Source organism: Rousettus aegyptiacus, unplaced genomic scaffold, assembly GCF_014176215.1.
Source record: "Rousettus aegyptiacus isolate mRouAeg1 unplaced genomic scaffold, mRouAeg1.p scaffold_m13_p_3, whole genome shotgun sequence".
In the NCBI taxonomy this organism is placed as follows: domain Eukaryota; kingdom Metazoa; phylum Chordata; class Mammalia; order Chiroptera; family Pteropodidae; genus Rousettus; species Rousettus aegyptiacus.
In genome coordinates, this window is record NW_023416306.1 from 134,056,048 (window position 1) to 134,078,235 (window position 22,188).

Consider the following 22,188-nt stretch of genomic DNA (forward strand, 5'->3'; position numbering starts at 1 on the left):
TGCTCCAAGTTCTTCCTGGTTGGAGGCACGTGGCCTGGAAGTTTCAGCCAGTTATTGGCACCTCCTCTAAGGCACTCAGGGTAGAGCAAGGCAGGACCTATCGCTGGCTCTGGGAAAGACTGTCACCAAAGCAGAAAAAGGTGATCTCACTTATAGGTGTGACCTTCTAAACATTTTTAAAGTCCCCTACCCCTTTTCCTATGTCTTGTAGGAGACAGACAGTGACCAGCACCCCCTGCTGGATCGAGCTGCACCTGAACGGGCCTTTGCAATGGCTTGACAAGGTCCTCACCCAGATGGGCTCCCCAAGCATCCGCTGTTCCAGTGTGTCCTAGAGACGTTGGGTGTGAAGGGGGAGGGTGGGGGAGGGCGGGTTGGGGGAAAATGGCCATGTAGGAAGTGGAGAAAATTGGAACTCAACTCACTGTCATCAAGGAAGAAGAAATATTTCTCCCTCAGAGTGGCACCAACCTGTTCTCCAAAGCATAAAAGCAAACCCAGAGATGGTCTCATGAACAGCTGTGTCTGCTGAACGCATTTGCCCTTGCCTCAGTTTGAAGAGCAAGAAACGTCTTCTGCTTTGGTGGCTTGAGCAAACAGGTAGTATGTCACCACCTGCCCCTTCCTCCCCAGCTCCTTTCTTTTTCAGTGACAGCGATCTGAGATGTCACTGTCCAACAGGAAATGGCCATGTGTTCTGGACTGGAGAGTGGCGTTCACTCTGGGTGTTCTAGGTAGGGAAAAGCCTGCAGGGGTGTAAACTTCATGCCCAGGCTTCTGGCACTTTTGACAAAAGCCTCTACAGCTGAGCATGGAGAGCCCCAGCACTCCCTCCACAGACCCTGTCCTGGAGGGAACTGGACTGACTTGGGGTGCTGAGGGGTTTGTCTTTTTCCTCCCCCTCAGATCATACTGATGGCTGTGAGCTAGTGTATTCAGACCAGGCAGGGACAATGGGAAAAGGTGGACAGTGAGACACCTCTTGAAAAGTGCTTAAATTTGTCCTTTCTCACTTTGAACATTTAGAAGGATCTGCTGAGACTCAGTGCATATGCATAGTTTCTATTAGCACGTAATCTCAAAGAGATTTAATTACGTGACGTGTTCACACAAAGCAAGCGGCATTGTGGAATGATGGTGTTCAGGCTAAGGCAGCGCTACATTGCATTGGTCTCAGTCATAAGAGCTCATTTCGTATTCTCATGCATTCGGCTACATAGGTTTATGTAGTCAGTTGCGTTAATTAAATGAACTTTATCATATGCTCTTTTAAATGTCTGTTTTATACTTTAAGAAAATACTGGGTTTGGCACATTCACTGGGAAACCAGAGTGGAACCCAGCAACTTCTCTCCCAAGGTGAAGCTTTGCAGGTTTTGTTGAGAAGACACCTGCCAGCACTTTTGGAAGCTGAAATTAACAGAAGCAAATTCACCAGAAGGGAAAAATCTCAGGCCAATATAGGCAAATGAAAGGGCTATTAAAATTTTTTACACCTTTGAAAATTGCAGGCTTGGTGCAAAGAAGTCTGTCATCTTTCCCCTGGGATATAAGATTATCTAGTTCACAGTAGAGGATTATCAGTGACAACTCTAGCAGTTATATTGTGTAATAAGTACTGCTCCCAGTGGCAATTAGTGAGAAAACTATTATAAATTATTTCAACTTGGGGGGAAAAAAAAAAAGCCCTTTTACTGGTCTTTTGCAGAATACAGCAGACAGAATTGCCACTTGCAATTGGTACTTTATTCTTTGCTGCTGTTTTTGTATGAAATGACTTATCCCATATTTTTGCATGGATTTCTACCAGGAAAAATAAAGGGATTTCCTATGGAAGTCCTTATTCCAGGTGAAGGGAAGAAAGTATACTTTTGGCAGGTATCAACCTCAAATGTGATGACATTTCCGATGCTATATGGAGATGTTGGGGACTTCCTGGTGCCTCACCTGCAGGAAGCCATGCCTCCGAAGCTCTATCCTTAAGGTTTCCAGGTAGGAGTTGCTTCCCAAGCCTCCCGAGGACACAGGAAGAGAGAGCGCCTTGCTAGAACTGTGCTAGTCTTCTCACAGGGATGTTGACACAGAACTCAGAGACCATGCAAACCCTTTGTGCCACCTGAGAGGGCCAAGTACTGTGTCTGAAGTTTGTGCCTGGCATGAAATGATCTGTGGACTGCTTCTTACAGATACAGGAAGCCATCTGAACCTCCTGAATGTGCATTCATGTTTCTGGTCAGATCTAAGACTCACGGTTTGCATGATTCCGTTTTGGCCTCTGAGGGCCTGCATTCTCCACCTACTCCATGATCCCATGAGGGCTTCCATCCTGTGGCACACAGCTGTCCTCCAGGTACTTGGCAACTAGCTTCAGGTACAGCTCAGTTTTGGTGATTGAATGATCATGTCTGGCTACGTTTGGATGATGTCTTAGAACTCTTGATACTCAGAGCTGAAGGCTACTGCTAGGAGGCAGAAGTTTTAGTTTTTCCAAAAGCTACTTCATCTTTTTTCCTTATAGACTAGACTGCTGGAGGAGGCAGCATAAGGAAAATTGTAGGTGGGCTCGCACCTAGAGGTGAGGACCTGGCGCCATTCTCATCATAGAGGCTGTGTAGGTGCTTTGGGGCATGTGTAACTTTAGTGTCCTTACTTTGTCATGAAATTTATTTTTTAAATCCTATTGTATGAAAGGCATTTATACATTTAAAAACTTTTTTAAAGGACAGTTGAAAGGGGCAACAGTAGCTGTTGGATAGTGGTTTTACACGTAGTTGTCCAGGATGCACCGATGTGCCGTTCCCCTGCCCCACAGCACCTCCCCTGGAGCCAACTTCCATTCCCTTTCCTCTCCTCCCCCTTCCGAACTTTATTTAGTAACTTAGATCCTTCCAGCGCAAACGGTAGGTAGCCGCCCCAGCAGGTTCCGGTTACGGGCCTGTGCTGGAACATCATCTCAGTTGGCCACCTTCCTGGCAGGCTGTAGAAGAGCTGACATTTTAAGACAAGCCTAGAGTCAGGAGCGGGGACTTTGACTCTTAGGAAGAGCACACATGAGGGCAAGGCTGCTGGCAGACTTTTCCATTGTCCTTATGTTGTCTGTTGTATTTTTTTATTGACCGTGATTATTTTTTTAAATCATTGTTAATGTATTGGAATGAGCTGTAGCCCATTACTTCTGCTTGTTTTGTTTTTCTCCATCTCCCCTTGGCTTCCTAGAGCTTGGACATATTCCAGGGCTAAGTGCTTTTACTCAAACCGCAGAAAAAGGTTTCTTTAAGTAGTGTGTGCACGTCATGCATGTATGTGAGAAGGCAGACAGGCATCTGATTGCATCCTTAGCTCCAAGCTGCCATTTCAGAGGCTCCCTGCAGGGCAAGAGCTCATATTAGGCAGCTCTCCTTAGTCCTTAAAAGGAGAAGGAGGGAAAGGAAGCTGCAGACTGCTCATGGGCTGGGTTACCAGTAGCAAGAGGGCACGAGTTTAGTTCTGGACCCTGTGATTTACTGTGTGACTTTTAAGTGGCAGAGTTGGGAGAGCTCCCAGAAATCTACACGTCTCCACTTTCCTAGAAGAAAACCTCAGCCTGCTCAGTTGTACCATTTTTCTTGGTGTGGCATAAATGTTCCCTTCTAGAACCTCTTCAAGGACCAGTCTTCACAATGTATGCCACCCTTTTATGGAGTATCAGCTATTTCTCAAGTAGGTGGGAAAGTAGGAAAATGTACACAGAGGGCATGGATCACAAATGAAGACACATCTCTGACTGGTGTCGGTCAGTGGGGAGATAACATACAGGCAACTTTGCAGAAACCAAGAAAACTCACCTGTTGTGTAAACTGGATTGAGAAATTCTCTGATTCAATAATTGATTCTTATTTTTTATGCTCAAGTAATGTACACTCTCGCATCCTGGTGTTTTATATTTATATAATTCTTAAAACCATTCAAGATGGACAACTATTTAATTTTTTGAAAAAAGCTGGAAAGGCCTCTCCCAAGCGCAGTGGCTGGAAGAATGTGGCTTGAGGGCACAGTGGCATTTTGGCTCAGCATCCGAAACACCAGCCCAGGCTCACCAAGCATGTCACAGCGTGTAAGAACAGGCAGCTGAGTCAAAGACAGGCCCTTCCTAGGGGTGAGAACTTTACCCGGAGGGCTGGAGCCCCCTTTCTCCCAGATGCCTTCACTCACCCTTGCTGCTGTTGCAACTTGGCTGTTCTGTTTGGGACGCTCTTGGCGCGTGTTTGGTGGGCGACTAGAACGTGGATGATATTGATTACCTTCACATCTCAGCCAGCTTGACCTTTTAATACCTTTGTAAAAAGCATGTATGTATTTATAGTGTTTTAGATTTTTCTAACTTTTGTATCTTAAGAGCAGAGCACCTGTTTAAGCATTGTACTATTGTTAAAAGAGTTGTGTCCTCTCTCCCCCTCCAAGTACCCTTCTAATAAACTTCCCATTGAAAAGCTCCTGTGCCAGGAGCTCAGTTTCATTTTTGCTGCCATGTCTGGGTGGGGAGATTTACAAGGGAGCCCCAAAACGCAGGGCACTGGAGAAAGAAGCCTCTAAGCCTAAGTGCACTTTGACCACGGGTTTGCCAGGCCACCTTCTGCCATAGCCTTATGTAATACCCCACTGCCCTCATTCACTTACCAAGGGTACCATGTAGTGCCAGCCAATCTTTCAGTGACAGCAGGAGCCCCTGGGTCAGCCAAGCAAAGGTCAAAAGTCCCCCATGTAGTTCAGCTCCCTTGCTCCCCACATCGAAGCACGGCACTAGTCCCATCCATGCTGTCTCTGCAGTGTCATTTTGTATTCATTTTCCCTGTACTTGAAGGCCTTTGGCAAATGATCAGATGCCACCAGACTAATCTTCCCCCAGGCATGGAGGCAGTTTTAGATTCATGAAAAAGTAGGTTTCCACTTTCCAGCTGAGGTGACTTTTCCTATTAGCTCCTGTGAAAATTCATCTTAAATTTGAAACTCCCAAGGAGAAAGAGACTTCAAGATTACTTCCTTGGCTGACTCTTATATTGACCCTCTTATATTGACCCAAGATGATGTGGATTAAGAAACAGGATGATTAAAGTGAATAAGCAGAATTTGAGGGAGTGGTGACAGAATGAGACTGCAACAGTCCTTTAGCAGGGCCACTTTTACAGCAATCTCCTAAGGAACTCACCAGAGTCCAAACACCCCCCATACTAGGAGGGAGGCACAGATTTCACAAAATAGAATGGCATCAAATTCCTAACTTTGATTTGGCCAGATCTACCCTCCTGCCCTTAATATTCCCCAAGGTTTTATCCAGTCTGTATTTCTCAGAAACACTCTCAAATCTGCACCTCTAACCCAACCTGTTCCTTGAGCTCCACAACTTTAAATACCAGCTGCCTGTTAAACATGATCTGGAACATAACACCTCCCAAACTGGATCATCTTCCACCTTGCTCGAGCTAGCTCCTTTTTTTGACTCCCCATTTTCCAAGTCCTGAGCAACTTGATGAATTTTTCCTTGCTCTCATCACCAGCTGCCCGTTGATCAAACCTCCCTTTTGGAAAGGCCCTATTCCCCAAATGGCCTGGTTCTCCTTGGCCCTCTCATACCATCTCCTCTCTTTCTTGGACCTAAACCTGCTCTTCCTGCCTACTCCTTCTGGGTTGGTGTTCCCGGACCACTGTATGTAGTCTTGAAATTCCTCCTGAGTGATCGATCTACTTGTGTGATTTCAAGCCACATAAATGCTAATGACTCCCAAATCAGTATTTACAGCCCAGACATCAATCCCAAACTTCGAACTTGTAGCCAATAACCTGCTGGCTACTGGTACATGGAGGTGTGCCACAACTATCTGAAACTCAATTTAAAAAGTGGAATTCACATTGCCCTTATTAAACCATCTCTTTCGTCTGGTCTTCAAGCCCCATTTTAGGCTCAACGATTTACTCACCCTACAGCCAGAGATGTCATGGTCATCCACCCTCCTTCGTTCCCCACATCCAATCAGTCCTGTTTCCCTGCTCTCACGGCCCTATGCAGCAGGTCCTCTAGCACCTGGATAACTGCAGTCTGTTTTCCTGTAAATGCATCATCCACATCACCCCCATTAACCTGCCTGACCCTAGGTGCACCCTCTTTCCCCAGTCCACGGCATGAATTCTAAGGTCTTGAACGTGGACCACTTGACCCTCATTCAGCCTCTACGTAGCTCTCACAGCTGGCTGCCTTAAACTCTGCAACCAAGCAACATGTTCCTTAGACTCTGCTTGGAACATGAACCCCTCTTCCAAACCTATAACCCCTGTCGCGACCTTTCTGGCATGCACTACCAGTTCACTTAACTTTCACTAATGCTTTGAGACTCAGTTCGGACATCTCTAGGAAGCCGTTCATGAATTGATTACCACATTCTCAACTTGAGTTAACTGTATGGCTCTCGCCTCTCTGTTCCTTGAGAGCAGAGCTTATATTTTATTATCCCCAGCTTCTCTTGGCTGCCACATATTTTTGTTCAATGAATGAATCAATTAGAGCCCGTATCTAGTAGATTGTACCTTAGCACTATCTTTTGCATCCATTTCCACTGTGCTAGCCTTTAGTGAGTCCTTTATGTGGTTGACGGAATGAATGCCATCAGAATATAGTTCCTGATTATCTTATCACAGCTACTCATTCCAACATTCTCTTAATTTGTCCTCTTCTAGTCCAGGGATGACAGATTATGCGGCTAATTTACCACTATTCTCTAAATTCTCTATCCATGGCGAAAACTTACTAATCACAGTACTGGGTCCATCCTCAGAATCCTCAACACAGCTCTCCAGGCAAACAGTGCTCATCAATTAGACTTGGCTAATACTACTGCCAGATTTTCCTGGCATGTAATTACGGTTAGACATCTTTTCTACTCTAAACCTTTTGGCACCTTGACTGCCTCCAGAGTAAAGCACAGGCTCCACAAAATAGGATTTCAAGGTTCTCTCCAATGTCTCTACTACCATTTCTCTAATTCATCTACTGGGGTTTTCCCAACGTAACCCCTCGCTTTCTTATCTCCATACCTTTGTTTATACCGTAACTTCCACTAAGAATTTTGCTGCCTCCACCCACCTTACCTGCCCAAATTCTTATCCTTCCAGCTCAATATAATCATCATTTCCTCTAAGTCAGAGGGTCTCAAGTGTGGTCTCTGACCAGCAGTATCGGTAACACCTAGGATGTTAGAAACGCACATCCTCAGGCCCCACCTTGGACCCACTGAATCGAACTCTGGAGTGGGGCCCGCCAGGCTCAAGTCTCGGAACCACTGCTCCATGGTGCACTTTATGCTCTCGCCAACTCTGCTCTCTCCTTCTCACAGCAATTAAGGCTGGTCATGGCGCTCTTCACAGTCCGCTCAACACTCTACCTTCTGTGTCCCCTACGGCTCCCTGAGCTAGACAGTGATCTCCTAGGGAAGAGCCTGCAGCCTTAACAGGTCTGCAGCCTCTGCCGTACCTGCTGCAGTTTGGCACAAGAAGGTTCCTAGTCAGTGTTGGCTGGACCCTGGATTCTTATTTCAGCTCTCACCAGGGTAAAGGATCAGGTTACAGTTGCTTTTTCTCACCTTTAATTTTGAGACGTTCTAACTTCATCATTTATAACTTCCTGAGAATTTCCTGGAGCAGCAGGATTGATACACACCAAGTCCTTGGGCTCAGACAAAGAGAATCTTCTTTTTCAAATTACGCTGCTGTTTTCATAAAGTTCCTGCCCCAGGATTCACTTTAGCTCATGTTTTTATAGCATTAAAGCCATCTGGTTGATAAGAAAGGGGAGAGGAATAATTGGTCACATCCTTTATAGGAGAGAACCAGGGAGGCTGGGCATGAACTGCTGTATTTGACCTGTTTGTCCCTCCCAGATTTATAGTTATGGGGAGAGAGTATTTGAGCCTATGAACAGATACATACAGATATTAAAGGAATCTAGAGGAAGAAAGTTTTTCTTACCAAGACTGTATTCCAAAGATGCAGTAATAACCATTAAGTCCACATTTTGAATCAATATTTTTCCAACAGGAAACACAGAACTGTAATTCATTAAGAGCTGGAATGGGGCTCACTGATGTTCCAACAAAAGGCCCACACTGTCGCTATTACGTCTTCTTAATTCCTCATTCTGCAAATCAGACACACCTCAGAATCAAGCAAGACACTTCCTATACTAGAATTGTCACACACACACTTGACTCTGAATAAAGATATCTCAAGAGAAGGACTTGTGATGTTAGTTACAGGTATGCGTAATGCCCAAAATATGAAACTTAGAGAATTTCTAAGACCTTTTCTGCAAGAGCTTACATGCCAAAGATGCAAGCATGGATCACTAAACTAAACCCCAGGTGGAATCTAAATCAAAACTAGAACTCTGTCCTGCAGTCAGTATACTACTTTTATGAGACATACAAATCATGGGAAAGTTAACAGGGTGTTGTTTGCAAGCCAACCCTGTACTAAGGGTATATGTGAACAGATTTTCTACGCTTTCTCCACCTACAAACCTCTAATAAGATTTGGTATTTATGACAGAATGCTATAGCTAAACTGTCTTATCTATTTTTAAATTTTGGGAGGGTGAAGGACAACTCTAACTCATTACAGCATTCTCTGGAACTCTGTCCCCATCAATCAGAACGTTCAATGAATCAGAACCTCTGACCACACTAGACACATGTTTGCTAAATATAGCTTTGCATCAGCAAACACTCAAGCTCAGAATAGTTCGCGGAGCTCTCATCTTACCCTGAGACAGTGATTCTTTTAAGATTGTTTTTCCAGGGCAGGCCAAGGCAGGGCAAGGGGCACTCCACGTACTCTCTAGATGGCCACTGTTAAGAGACTGGCCCAAGGTTAAGGGAATCCGACATCAGCCATGCAAACATGCTTATCCCCACTTCTCCAGAGTGGGGACTTAAAAGTTAGCTGTATCTCACATTTCACGTGTTATAAGTAATTTGCAGTAATGGCCTGACATGCTCTATAGTCCTTGAACCACATCCCATATTACTCAGCCATCTAAGTCTAGCTTCCCTGAATCTCCAGCTTCTCTGAATTAGATGTGGCCAAGTTCTATTAATAGAGAGCACACAAACTGGTTCTGTCAATCTTCTCATACTCTGGCAGGATAACAAATTTGAAAATTATAAAAATATCTATGTCTTCATCACTCTAAAATTATTACATAACACATGATTTTCTTGTGGAATACAAGTTTATTCTCGTCTCTCCTTATCTTCTAACACGCATAGACTTTCAAACTTTGTGATCACATTCAACAAACTATCAAATATGAATCCAGACCAAAATTAAGGGCCTACTATGTGTCAGTGTTACACAAACAGAGAAATGCTTAAGGGGAAAAATCAAGTTTCTCCTTTTAAATCCCAGATGGACAGTCCATAACTTATGATGGCATGTACCTAAGTCACTTTAGATAGACTGCAACTGTTATTGCACCATTAGCTCATGACCACTACTTAACATGGGCCTTTGTCCATCACTACACATTTTTATACCACATGTCCCCTAGAAGGTGCTGATATCCCCAGGTAGTCGAGGTCTTGAAAACATGACTTGATATTATACATATGCATGATGGATTCCAAGACGGTGAGTTTGACAAATTCTTAGATTCCTAGATTATTCACTATTTATGCCTAATCTGACATCCCCTACTAAAAAACAACAAAATCATAACAATACGTATTAGCAGACTTTATAAATAAGTCACATTTTAATCATCTGGCTTTGTTTAATCCACAAAATCAAGTTCACAGCTTTTTCTAGCCTGTTTTCCCTAACCACGTGATCTCATTATATGAAACCTTTTATGTTTTAAGAAATACATGTTCCACCTTTCATTTTGCAACACAGATTCAATTTCCCTTACATTCCTATGAATGGCTAATCCAGTCGCCTCAAAGAGACACTAACGGCATGGTGATAAACTATCATCTCAAAGACTCTTCCAAATAGTAAAAAGGAAGGGGAAAAAAAGGTCACCAAGGAAGACAGTCTCCAAAGTTGCCTGGAATGGCTCTTCCTGAATGCTCCAATCACTGAAACCTCCCTCTGGTGATCACCCTGGCCTGGCACTTTGAGCCCTCTATTCCCCCTGCCATCTGTTTCACATTCTGCAGTGCTTAGAAGATGGTGCACACAGGGGTCTGAAACTTGTTTCTACTACTAAGCACACTAGACCAAGAAGCAGTTCTCAGCCCATGTGCCGGCACCATCCAGCCCTGGTGCCTGTGCCATTTCTAGCCATTGCAGTGACTCTCAGTGAAGGTTCATAATATGCATTTCAATGTCTACACAAAACAGAAATAAGGATTTTTATTTGCTGTGTTTCCTCCTCTTCCTTTGGAAAATTTCCCTTTGGTGATCAGTTCCCTGGGGCTGACCCACTCAGCCCTGGAAGTGACACAAGGTATTCAGGCATTAATTACCTCATGTTTCACATCCTTTCCCACCTCTCCCATCCCTTACTGTTACTATTTTGGCAAAGATCTCTGCTTGTCTTTCAGAGGAGGAGGGGGAAACTTGCCTTGTGTTGAGGGTATAAAGTGTGACAACACAGCTCTGACATTTCAAGTACCGAGGAGAATTCTAAGGAAGAAGAGTTTCTTCACAGTAATACTAATGCAAAAATCTCAGTATATGGTCACATACTTTCTAATGGCCCATACAGGGAATTCCTTAAGTTTCTCTCTGTTTCATGCACACGCGCAAACACACACACGCATGCACACACGCATGGTAAAGGGGTCTGTTTTATCCCTACCAGAGTAGAAAATCTTTGCCTCATTGATTACAGTCTAAAAATTCACATTGGCTTTCCAATACTTTCTAGCATGAGCTCAGACACTATTTTCATTGAAATGCCCAGAAGCATTCTTTAAGCTAGAGACTAACCTGACAGCCACTATCCTTGGTCCCATCTATACTACAGCACAACTGAAATCTGCAGCTGCTTCCTTTCTTCCCACCAAAAGCATCAAAGTTAAGAGCAGCAAGTTCCTTGGAAGCAAAAAATCCAGAACACCCAGGGAAGGTGGCACAAGCTCCTGGACTACGGTAATCAAGTATAAGTGCAAGGAAGGCTACTTAAAAGGTTGACTACGAATGGCTTGGTGGTTTTCTTCAACTTGGGCAAATCACAGACATCTGAGCCTCTCATTCACTCCCATTCCTAGAACAAAAAAAGTGTATTTGAAAACTTCTCACTCCTTACTGTCTTCATACTCCTCACTACTACAATATACTGAGGAAGAAAAACTTTCTCTTTAACCTTCTACTTAAAACTAAAATTAAGGAGATGTTATAAACAAGTCAGACAGCCCACATGATGATGGGAAATTCAGCAAAAGCTAACTGGGTTCAGTAGGGAAGTATCTCAGGCTGAGAGAGTTACCATCTCTGTTAGTCAGGCCCTAGTGTGAATAAGTTAGTGTTCTTCATCAGATGAAAGGCCTTCAATTTCATCTCTGTCTCCCCCAATTGCCATCCAGAATGCTTTGGCCACCTGTGGGGAGAAGTGGGCAACAAATTTCAGGCAACAGCTAATTTCAGCTCATTTCATATGTCATACTTTGAACTGATCAAAACCTAAAATTCTACACCTTGCCCCTTTCACCCTCTGGCAACACATATCGAAACCCTTGAATACCCTGACCCAGGATTTCCACTTCTAGAAATTTATACTCGGGATGTAATCAGTTGCATACAATGGTGATATACAAGAATATGTGCAGCTCCACTATTTATAGAAGCAAAAAATTCACATGATCTAATTGTCTAAAAGGGAACTGGATAAATTATGAAACATTCATACAATAGAATATCGTAAACCATATATATTTCCTGCCAAGAATATGTGTTGCGTTGGTAATAACAAAACATAACAAAATAGCTAAGAGTTTTCCAGCCCAACAGTTGGGAAGGCAAACATCCTGAGTCTCGATGAAAGTTCCATGTCACTCAACATACATCTGAAAAATCTTGGTTTGACTGCAGCAACTAAATTACTATTGTATACACATTCAATTAGTTATGTTAAAATCCAATGAAAAGTTCACACTAAGACACTTTAGAAGTAAACAAGTATAATTAAAAAACAAGTGCTATTACTCTAATAGCACTGGACCTTTCGTATGTACTCAATAAATACCTGACTGATTGTCTCACCTTTTCTGCATGCAACTTTCTTTGCTCGTGAGGAAGCGTCGCAGCCTTGTCTAGGGGGAAAATATATCTTAAGAAACTTGTCTAACAGCACAGGAGAATCTGGAGTGTATGGATATTCTAACACTAGAAGATGGGAGATGGGTTTCAAGACATATGCTCATAGTGTACTCATTACAGCTGTTAAGAAGTTTAAGTCTTCCCAGATTTTCCAGATGAGAATGATGTAAATTAGTAAGGATCTTACTGATTCCATGTTAATGAGACACACTAAAAGGAAAAAAGGCAAGAGAAGAAGGGAGAATAAGAGAATGAAAAGGAACATTTTTCTCAGGGAATTTTTACCAATAGAGGATGGCAAAGTCCCCCAGGAGCTAAGTTTCTTGAAATAGCTGAGACCAGGGCATGAAATCCAATCCGCAATTACAAAATAAAATCCTATATAAAACTAAGGAGCATCAATATGGGAACATGTTAGACACAATGGATTCACTTACCTTTCATTTCCTTTAACTTGGAAAATAGTCTTTCAAAATTCTCCAAATCTCCTCCACCCGTAGTAAGGCTGGCTAATTCTTGAATATCCAGATCTAACATGGGATCTGAAATAAGTATTCATCACATTGTCACATGTTATTTATATATGTGATAAATACACAGAATCCTAAGGCAATCCTGGCTTTGATAAAAGTCACCACTGAATGAGTGCCCAATGTGTACCAGCTTTACAGCTTCACCCTGCTTGGCTGCTAGTGGGCCCTCACAAATTAACAGTAACTTATTTTATCCTTACAATACTGTAATGAGGTAAGGCATATGCTTCCCATTTTAGAGATGCGAAAACTACAGCTCTGAGATGAAGTGACCTGCTCAAGGTTACGGCTAGTAAGAGTGATCTTGCATTTAGACTTAGGTGTTCCCAACTCTATAGGCCACACTCTCCACTGACGGACAATGATTCAACAATAAATGCCTGAAATTTATACCAGATTTTATTGTACAACAAATATTTTTACATCTATCACTGACGACCATATAGGTTGGTTAAGACAGATGTCACTGTCTACGATTTACACATGAAAAACCCTGGGTTTAAAAATGAACTCATCCAAAATTACAGCTATTTGGAGGTAGAACCAATTTAAATTCCTGTTTTCCTACTACAAATCCTTTACTATGTCTACCTCAGCATGTTGCCTCCTTATCAAAGTTTATTTTTAACCAGAATTTTAACTCATTCTCCACTCCAGGCCAACCATCTATAGGATGTCCTCCCTGACTATCCTGGCCTATATGTCTCCTTTCTTTGAATTCATTCCACACTTAGTGTTTACAGAACTATTTCAGCCCTGACATATGCTACTATGTACTCTGACATCTCTCCACCATTACTATAATAAATACTACTACAGTAAGACAGTTTACTTTGTGCCTGCATCACTACTACTCACACCATTCCAATTCATTTTGAAACAGCATTGTGAGGGAAGATTTGTTAACCCTTATTTTACGGAAGGGGATACTAAGGCCAAAGGAGGCTAAATAACTTACTCGAGGTTGTCTCACTACAGCAGTAGAGCCATGGCATGAATCCGGTTGTCCAGGACTCTAAGCCCACAACCTTAACAGTTACATTACAAGGTCTGTCTCTGCATTTTTTAGACTGTAAGTTTCTTGAAGAAAAGGATGGTAACTTAAAATTCTTTGCACTTACTACAATGCCATACAGACAATTTGGTGTTAAAAAACTGGTTAACAAATTTGCTTTAGTTCAATGGGCATGTCATGTTGGCAGTTGGTACTTGGGGCTAGATATAAAAATTTGTGATTTATGTGTATATATGATAACTGAACTGTGGATGTGGATAGATCATTTCGTGCTTAAATATAGATTTGGAATAGGAGTTTAGATGGAACACTGAGGAATGGTAATATTTAAAGGAGGTAAAGGAGGGTAATTTTCCAAAGAAAGAAAAGGAATAATCACAGAGTAGGAAGAAAATTAGGATATGTGTTGGTTGAGTCAAGGAAAGATATTGTTTTGAAAAGGGATTGATCCATAACATTGAATGCTGCCAAGATGAGGACTGGAAGGCATTTATTACATTCAGTGGTATGGGAGTCCATGGTGAACTGTTTTAGCGGGAAATGGAGACAAAAGCTAGATGGGAGTGTGTTGAGGAGTAAATGGGAGGTGAGGAATGGAAATAATTTTAGTAAAGAAAGAAACATGGAGTTGAGGAAGTGTTAGTTTGGTTTTACTTCTGTTAGTTTGGTTTTACATTAAAAAAATATTTTTGGAAATAATTTTAGTCTTATATAAAGGTTGCAAAAATAGTAGAGTTCCAAATATGCCCTTCGCTCACCTTCCCTTAGAGTTAACATCTTATATTGCCACATTATAAACATAAGAAGTTGTTAATGGTACAGTGCTATTAACTAAACCACAGACTTCAAATTTCATCAGTTTTTCCACTAATATTCTTTTTTTGTCCTAAGATCCAATCAAGGTTCCTATATAGAACTGAGCTGTCGAATTTCCTTAGTCTTCTCCAATTTGTGACAGTTCCTAAGTCTTTCCTCATCTTTTATGACTTTGACACTTTTGAAAAGTCCTGGTCAGTTATTTTGTATAATGTCCGTCAATTTTAGTTTGTCTTATATTATTAGATTGAGGTTACGCACCTTTGGCAAGAACACCACAGAAGTGAGCGTTCACTCAGCGCATCATAATGGGGAGAAGATAGCGATATGTTCTATTACTGGTGGTAGAACCTTCGCAATTTAAAGTGGTATCTGCCAGGTTGTTCCAGTTTTAAGTTACTATTTTCCCCTTTGTTATAAATATCCTGAAAGAGATACTTTTAGACTATGCATATGTCATGTTTCTTTTCAAACTTTTATCTACTAATTTTAACATCCATCAGTAGATCTGGCCTGCAACAACTATTACTGTGGTGTGTGGCTAATGGTGATTTTCTATTTCCCTCATTCTTTCTACATTAATTGGAATTTTTCCATAAGGAGGAACAGCCCTTTCTTTCCCAGTTGTTTTGTTTGTTTAATTATTTATTTATATCAGTATGGATTCATGAATATTTATTCTATTCAATGGGTTATAATCCAATACTATATATATTTATTTTCCAGCTGTAGCCACTGGAAGCTCTTTCAAGTTGGTTCCTCTGCCCTTCCAGTGTGTCCCCTTTCTTTTTTTGAGCACTTTCTTATTTTCTGGCACCATGCAATGTTCCAGGTTTACCTTGCATTTTTCCTGCCCGACCCTGGTACCTTTTACTGGAGAATGGTATTTAGAAACCAAGATCTAAGTGCTAAGTGTATCCATTGCTATTGAAGTATTGTTGCATCTAGGCCTTCTCAGTGGATAGAGCTGGGAAAAAAATATATCTATATATATTTCATATACATTTCATATCTTTATATATATCTATATACTAACACATGCATACACACACGTATATTTTTCTATCACTCTAACTATAAATATACTTTTAAAAATCATGAGTACATACTGATACCTTTAATTTCAGCCCAGCGTCAAAGGGCTCATTACAGTCTTCCCCTTTCCTTATCTGTAACTTCTCTGACAGTGAGAAACCTAGCTCTTTAACTCCACTGTATTTTCTTATTTTCTTCAACCATAATATATGTAAAATATATATAATTTCAGAATTTCTAACTCATACCCCTGTGAGAATCAAATTTATTAAGTGAAGTTCAGTATTTCTATTCTTTTCTTTTTTTTAGCCTTATGATATCCAGTCAGAATACTGTTTGCCCAAGTTACTTAGGTTAGTTCTTATCTTCCCTACCTCCTTCATTGTGATTAATGGTTTGTTTTCATGGCAGAGACTTCAGTAGGTTTAAAAGCCAGCTGAACCTAATATAATATTTTAGGTCAATTACAGTTCAATAAAAAAAAACAATAGGAAGCATTCAATTCAAAGAAGACTGAATAAACTATAGAGAAAAAAGATTATATGTAATTTTCCTTCTTAATGTTTTATAACCAATCACTTCAGTTTTCTACATGGATTATTTTATAATAAAAAAAAAATTGTTTAAAAAATTTATCACTGCACATGGGCCCTCTATGGCATAAAAGAAAATAGAGATGTCAGCAGCTCCCTAACAAAAGACCATTTATAGTTATTTCAACTAAGTGCCTCAGCTTTCTGGCTTTTGGACAGCAGACTGGATTCTAGTTTCAGTTTCAAGACCTTTTTGTTAAGATACCCTCAGACAAGTTATCGAACTGCTCTGGGCCTCACCTTCATAACTTCTCTGCCAAACTTCATTAACCAAATGAGAAAGTGAATATAAAAGAACTTTAAAAGAACATGAAAGAGCTTAAAAGGTTGCATTATTCTTGTTACCATTAATTCTAACTACTGTTAAATACTATGAAAAACAATGGAATATGAAGAGAGAAAGCTTGTTTCACCTCCTGGTCCTGTTTTAGCTAAGATGATATGAATCAAAATCCTGCTAAGAGAATTAGAGAGAAAATGGTACCCACAAATTTGTATCCAATTTATTCTACCTCCTTTTTCTGACAGCCATTACCAAGGTTCACATTCGCTTGGGGGTACACTATCAATTTTCTTCCCTTGTCCATGTTTGGGGCCAATTTCCCCCTAAATGATTGATGCCCTGATACACTGGCCATTCCAAGTTCCACAGAGCTGTCTCTTGGCAGCCCAAAGAGGAACTTACCCACAATGTTATCAACCTGAGCACCTGCTGTGTTAGATGCACCACCCCGATGATCCAAGAGAGATTCAGTCCTATCTGCTGCTGGTAAACAAGGCTGCTGTAGAGGAAAATACATACAAGCAATAATTTAATAGTAGGCTACTTCAGAACTAAATCCTAAAGGTTCACACTTCTACTTGCTGGTTGGCTTTCGAAAAGCAGTAATAGAAGCTAGAGATAAGGAGAAAAGGAAGAAGGATCAATGTTACATAAAAAAAATAAACGGCTAAAAATTCACTGACTCAGGAGTATTTTCCCTCAAGGAAAAATCAGGAAGTGTTATGATTTTGCTATGGACTATAAAAACATTGTTTGTTTTGTTCAAGATCCATGTTTTATCCAAAATGTGAAAAAGTACATGATCATATCACAAACAGCTCAGAAACTGATGAAAAAGATGCCTGGAAAGACAATGTGGCACTGTCTAATGCTCTGACTGATGGAAAACACGAACCAAAACCCTTGAAAAAAGAGGGCTGAAATCAGTCTATTAGGCTCATCAAGGGTAAGGACCTGGTCTTCAGATTTCTTCAGAGGAAGTACTTAAAAAGAACCATCAATTTTATTTTATTTTATTCTTGAAGATATGAAGAAAATTTTGGTTCAAGAAAATCCTAGCACATTTTAAAAATAGCTCTAGCAAGAAAACATGGAACAGCCCAAATTGCCCTGAAAGGGCTTACTGTTCTCATGGTGAACTAGCCTTCTCTGAACAGGTACCAGGCACAGAGGACCATTTTAGATTCTCTTATCTATTTTCAATATTCTCTGCCACTTCTTAAGTAGAAAAAATAATAACTGGTATAAAGAATCACAGTGACAAGGAGAAATTTGCCAAAGAGGAGAAAAGATCCAGGAAAAATCTTTACCTCTGAGTGACAGGTCTCTGCTGATCCAATGCTATGGTTTGCTCCAGCCAATGAGCTGAGAAGGCTAAAGCCTTGGTTCCTATCTGAAAAGAAAAAATACAATCACTGAAATTTTAAATTTACATTTTAAATTGTTAAAATAGCTGTGATAATGAAACAATGGTTATATCCTCATTATAAAAGTTCTAACTACAAAAAGGTTACTATCAATTACCACACTCTCTAAATTCTAAACAATTTTTTAAAATCAGAGAGTATTAGTCTAGGTCAACTATAATGGCAGGGCCATTACAACAAAAGGCCACTTGGCAGTTCTGTTTGCAAAAATTAACAGCACTTATGTTTTAATAGTCACTATGAACTAATATTCCAGTGTTTTAAACAATCAAAAACATTTTTATCTTGTCCTTGGAAACTGGGAGATAACCCAGTATCCTTATACTTAGATTCTGCTTTTAACTTAAAAAAATGCAGAAAGGAGAAAAGCTGGAAATTAATGAAATAAAAAAAAATACAATAGGGAAAAAAAAACATTTTTAGAAAATCAACACCAAGGTATTATTAGCAGGTAAAAAGGAATATACATGCTTTTTAAAAATAATGTTCTTAATTTTGATATGAGTAGATCATTTGCAATTAAGGCTCCCAATACCCTCGAAATTTGTATTTACAATGGAGGACAAATCTTGAGCAGAACATCTGAACAGATGAAAGTAACAGCCCAGACCTGAGCTGAGTGTTCCCAGAATCACCTGGGCACTTTATAAAATACCCCAGTATTCAATAGGCAGTATACTTTAGACTGAGGTAGAATCTCTAGGATAGAGGCCAAGGAATATGAACTTTTAGCAAGAACTTTAGGAAAGTCTTAGGATCAGGAAACTGAAAATAAGATACTGAGTTGAACATGAAACCCACATTTCAAGAGTCTAACAGTGTGGAAGTCAAAGAACTTCTTTTTCAAAAAGATAGCTTCTTCTCCCCTTGCCTTTCCTCTCCCTATCCTTTCCTAAAACCATTCTCATCCTTCTTTACACCACCTACCAACTTATGTCCTCTTCCCTGCTAGCTGAAACCTGTTGTCAGATGCTCAGTCACACAGAGGTGGCAAAGAAGGGGAACCACGTGCAGTCTCTGTCATCCTTTCTTGCACCTGATGATTTCCCTTTTAAACTGGATGAAGCCCCTACAGAGGCAAGCTGCGTCTAGATCTGCACCTTGTTACCGTCTGAGCTCTCACCACATGGGCAGTTGCCTGACCTACTGCATGCAGCTATCAACCTAGTACCCAGGTTTGAAGGTTTCAGTCCAACAGCCTGCTGCTGCCCTGCTGCTTTTCCTGCTCCACAACCTCAACTACGGCAGCAGGGCCAAAGGTGCTCATGCACTCCTGGAGATCCCTTTCACCTCCTCATCTAACTTGTTCATTCTGCAAAAGACTCTCCAGGCCAAATGCTTGGGTGTGCCCCATCCAAGGACTAGGTGCCAAGGTTTCATCGAGGTAGGCTGTGGAGGCTCAGAGAAGCAGATCCATGTGATGATGCCCCACACTGATGGTTTCAGAGCCTGGGGATGTTTGTCCAAACATCAACATAATTCTTTTTGGCCAGGGTGCTACAGATTTTACAGCACCTGTATGCAGTTATGCAATACTAAGAGAGGGATTTCACATGTCATAAGGATACAGGAGGGTTCTTATACTTTAGGCTCTTTTTACAAAAGGCATTATCTGTATAATAGAGTACTGCTATAAGAGAACACTTACTTTTATTACTGGAAATAACTTGGGCTTTGAGTAATTTTCAAATCCAATTCACAAATCTCTCTATATTCTACTTGTATTTTTCCTCTGTTGGCTATTACCTAAACTCGGCAGGCCATACTGCAGGTCCATGAAGAATAATGCAATACAATGTCAGCTTGGGCATGTTATTATACCAAAGCAGTCTGTTTAAAATGCCTCATTCTTTACAGTGGCTGCCTCCAAGGAGAGGATCTGGGATGGACAAGAGTTAGAGGGAGCCAGACTCTCCACTGTATACCATGTACCTTTTGACTTTTGCTCCATGTTCACGTGTTTACCTATTTAAAGAGATCTGTTTTAATTTAATGATTATATGTGTATTTTGTCATAATAAAAAAACTTGAATGCCCCAATTTTAATAATGGATAATATTATTAAAAAAAAAAAAAAGTCAGGATGGTGGGAAGAGAACTAGGCTACTGGTCAGAAAGTCTGGATTTTATTCCTATCTCTGCTACCAGTGTGATCTCAGACAAACTAATCAACCTTTCTGTGCCTCGATTTTCTATTCTGTAAAATAAGAGGGTTGCTATATGTGGTTAAGATCCAGTCTGTTCTAGAAGTTTGTGATTTTATAAAGTAAAGAGGCATTCTATATGCTCTCTTGACAATAACTTAGAATCAGCTGGGCTTAGATATTTTTTAAAATTGCAGCTAGAGAGAAAAACAAGAACCTTAAATTTCAGAATCCTTTTGAGGTTCACAGATGACTGAGTTTATAATTAGGTTTCAGGCTACTTATAATAAGCTGGAAGGACTTTTTCTTCCTCATTATTTTCTTATAAACAAAAGAGGATTTAGTCAACTAACAAGAGAGATCACTAAGTTCTACTGCTTATATTTAAAAGAAGTTAGAAACATAAGTTTTCACAATTAGAAAACAATTCATTTTAGTTTATCCAAACTGTTTGCTCATTAATGTTGCTTAAAAATATTGGATTTTACTTTATACATCTATAGTTTTAAAGAAACTCTTCGTTTTGCTTAATTCAATGTTTAGCAAAATCCCCATGTGCACCCACTGTAAAACTACCCTTATAGGAAAGGATTACATAAATCTTATTTGCCAGATTTTTCTCCCCATGATTCAGGGAATGGAAATGTCAACTGGCTTTAGCATCTCTGGTTTTATTGATGCCACAAAATACTAAACTAGGAAGGAATAAATTAATCTACCCATTCAACTGATTCTTCTGGAACTTCAGAGCTCCAGAAAGGGAAAGTAAAGTGATATAAAATATGTAATTCTGGATGGCACAGTAAATATAATAAACTCTGGTTCTAAAAACTTCTAATTCCTTTTCAGTAGACCAAAAAATTGGCGCCACTGGAATAATAGATAAAAATGACAGTATCATGAAAAAAAGATCCAGTGGTGCTGGTCATTAGCAGAGAAGTCTTCCAGGTGGTGTCAGAAACAAAACTATAGCCTCTAGAATAAAGATCTGAAATGGAAAATTCTCAAGCTTTGGGGAGGAGCTTTTATTTATTTCATTTTTAATAAAATGTTTCAAGAAAACTTGAAATATATGAATTATATGGATATCATTTTACAAATCTAAAGGCACACTGTTATTTCAGAAACAAATTCATTTCACATAGCAATTTTGACATACATTCCATGAGACAGAGAATTAAAAACCTAGGCAAAAATGGAAATTTTAATATGGAGAAAGGGGAAAGTCATTCTAAAAAAATTATTTTTTTTCCTCCTAATTTTTCTGCTCTTCTCCACTATTTTAAGGCAATATAATAAGCATATAAATTTGGAGACAAAGGCTTGGATATGAATCTTAGCTCTCCGACTTACTGTGTGGTCTTACACAAGTTATGCCCTCTCTGTACCTCAGTTTCTACATTTATACAGAGAATTTAACAGTACTTACCTTGTAGAACTACTGTAAGAGTTAATAATAACAGCTCACATTTACTGAGTGCTAACTGTGCAAGGGAACATTCTCAGTACTAAACATACAATGCTTCTTTAATCCTCACAACCAAAATATGCCTCTATACACAAATATACACAAATAGAAAACATTATTTCCTTTATTATCTTCTTTTACAGAGGATTTATTTTATTATATTTTACAGAGTAAACTAGAGACTAAGTAACTTGTCCAAAGTCACATAGCTAGAACCTGAACATGAAATCCAGAAGTCTGGATTTAAGCCCAGAGGTATCATGTAAAGAGCAAAAGTTGAGACTGTTAATGCTTAATATACAAATACTAGAAACAACATAAACTTGGGACAAATGCAAAGAGATGTCTTTATTCACATATAGTTCTTTTATCAGTAATCCTTCATTATGTCCCCAATTTAGACTGATTTCAACTGAACTGAGCTAAACAACTCAGAACTGAATAATTAATCATATACTTTAATGCTTCTCATTAACTAATCCCAGCCTAGCCCCATAACTCCTGGGGGCATTTATTACATAAAACTAGTGGCAGACAGGTGGTTAGGCCCTACTGTCCCTTTGCTATCCCTCAAGTACATGTAGACA

The 22,188-nt window shown here is 40.1% G+C and overlaps 2 protein-coding genes across 9 annotated transcripts in view; one reads left to right on the forward strand and one right to left on the reverse strand.

Annotated features, from left to right (window-relative positions):
- SMAD3 (SMAD family member 3) overlaps positions 1 to 4,472 on the forward strand; it is a 115,575-nt gene extending 111,103 nt beyond the window's left edge. Inside the window, exon 9 of the mRNA XM_016140992.2 lies at positions 212 to 4,472. Coding sequence (XP_015996478.1) covers positions 212 to 335 — 124 coding nt within the window. The 3' untranslated portion in view covers positions 336 to 4,472. The remainder of the gene's footprint in view (positions 1 to 211) is intronic.
- AAGAB (alpha and gamma adaptin binding protein) overlaps positions 518 to 22,188 on the reverse strand; it is a 51,143-nt gene continuing 29,472 nt past the window's right edge. For 3 of the 8 annotated variants that reach the window (XM_016140996.2, XM_016140994.2, XM_016140998.2), the window contains 5 exons: positions 17,873 to 17,955; positions 16,965 to 17,061; positions 12,725 to 12,829; positions 12,231 to 12,280; positions 9,237 to 11,568 (listed from right to left, as the gene is read on the reverse strand). In XM_016140996.2, coding sequence (XP_015996482.1) covers positions 11,491 to 11,568; positions 12,231 to 12,280; positions 12,725 to 12,829; positions 16,965 to 17,061; positions 17,873 to 17,955 — 413 coding nt within the window. In that variant the 3' untranslated portion in view covers positions 9,237 to 11,490. Of the gene's footprint in view, positions 8,164 to 9,236; positions 11,569 to 12,230; positions 12,281 to 12,724; positions 12,830 to 16,964; positions 17,062 to 17,872; positions 17,956 to 22,188 lie in introns of those variants that run through there. The other 5 variants (XR_004949928.1, XM_036217581.1, XM_036217582.1 and 2 more) reach the window with 5 other exon arrangements.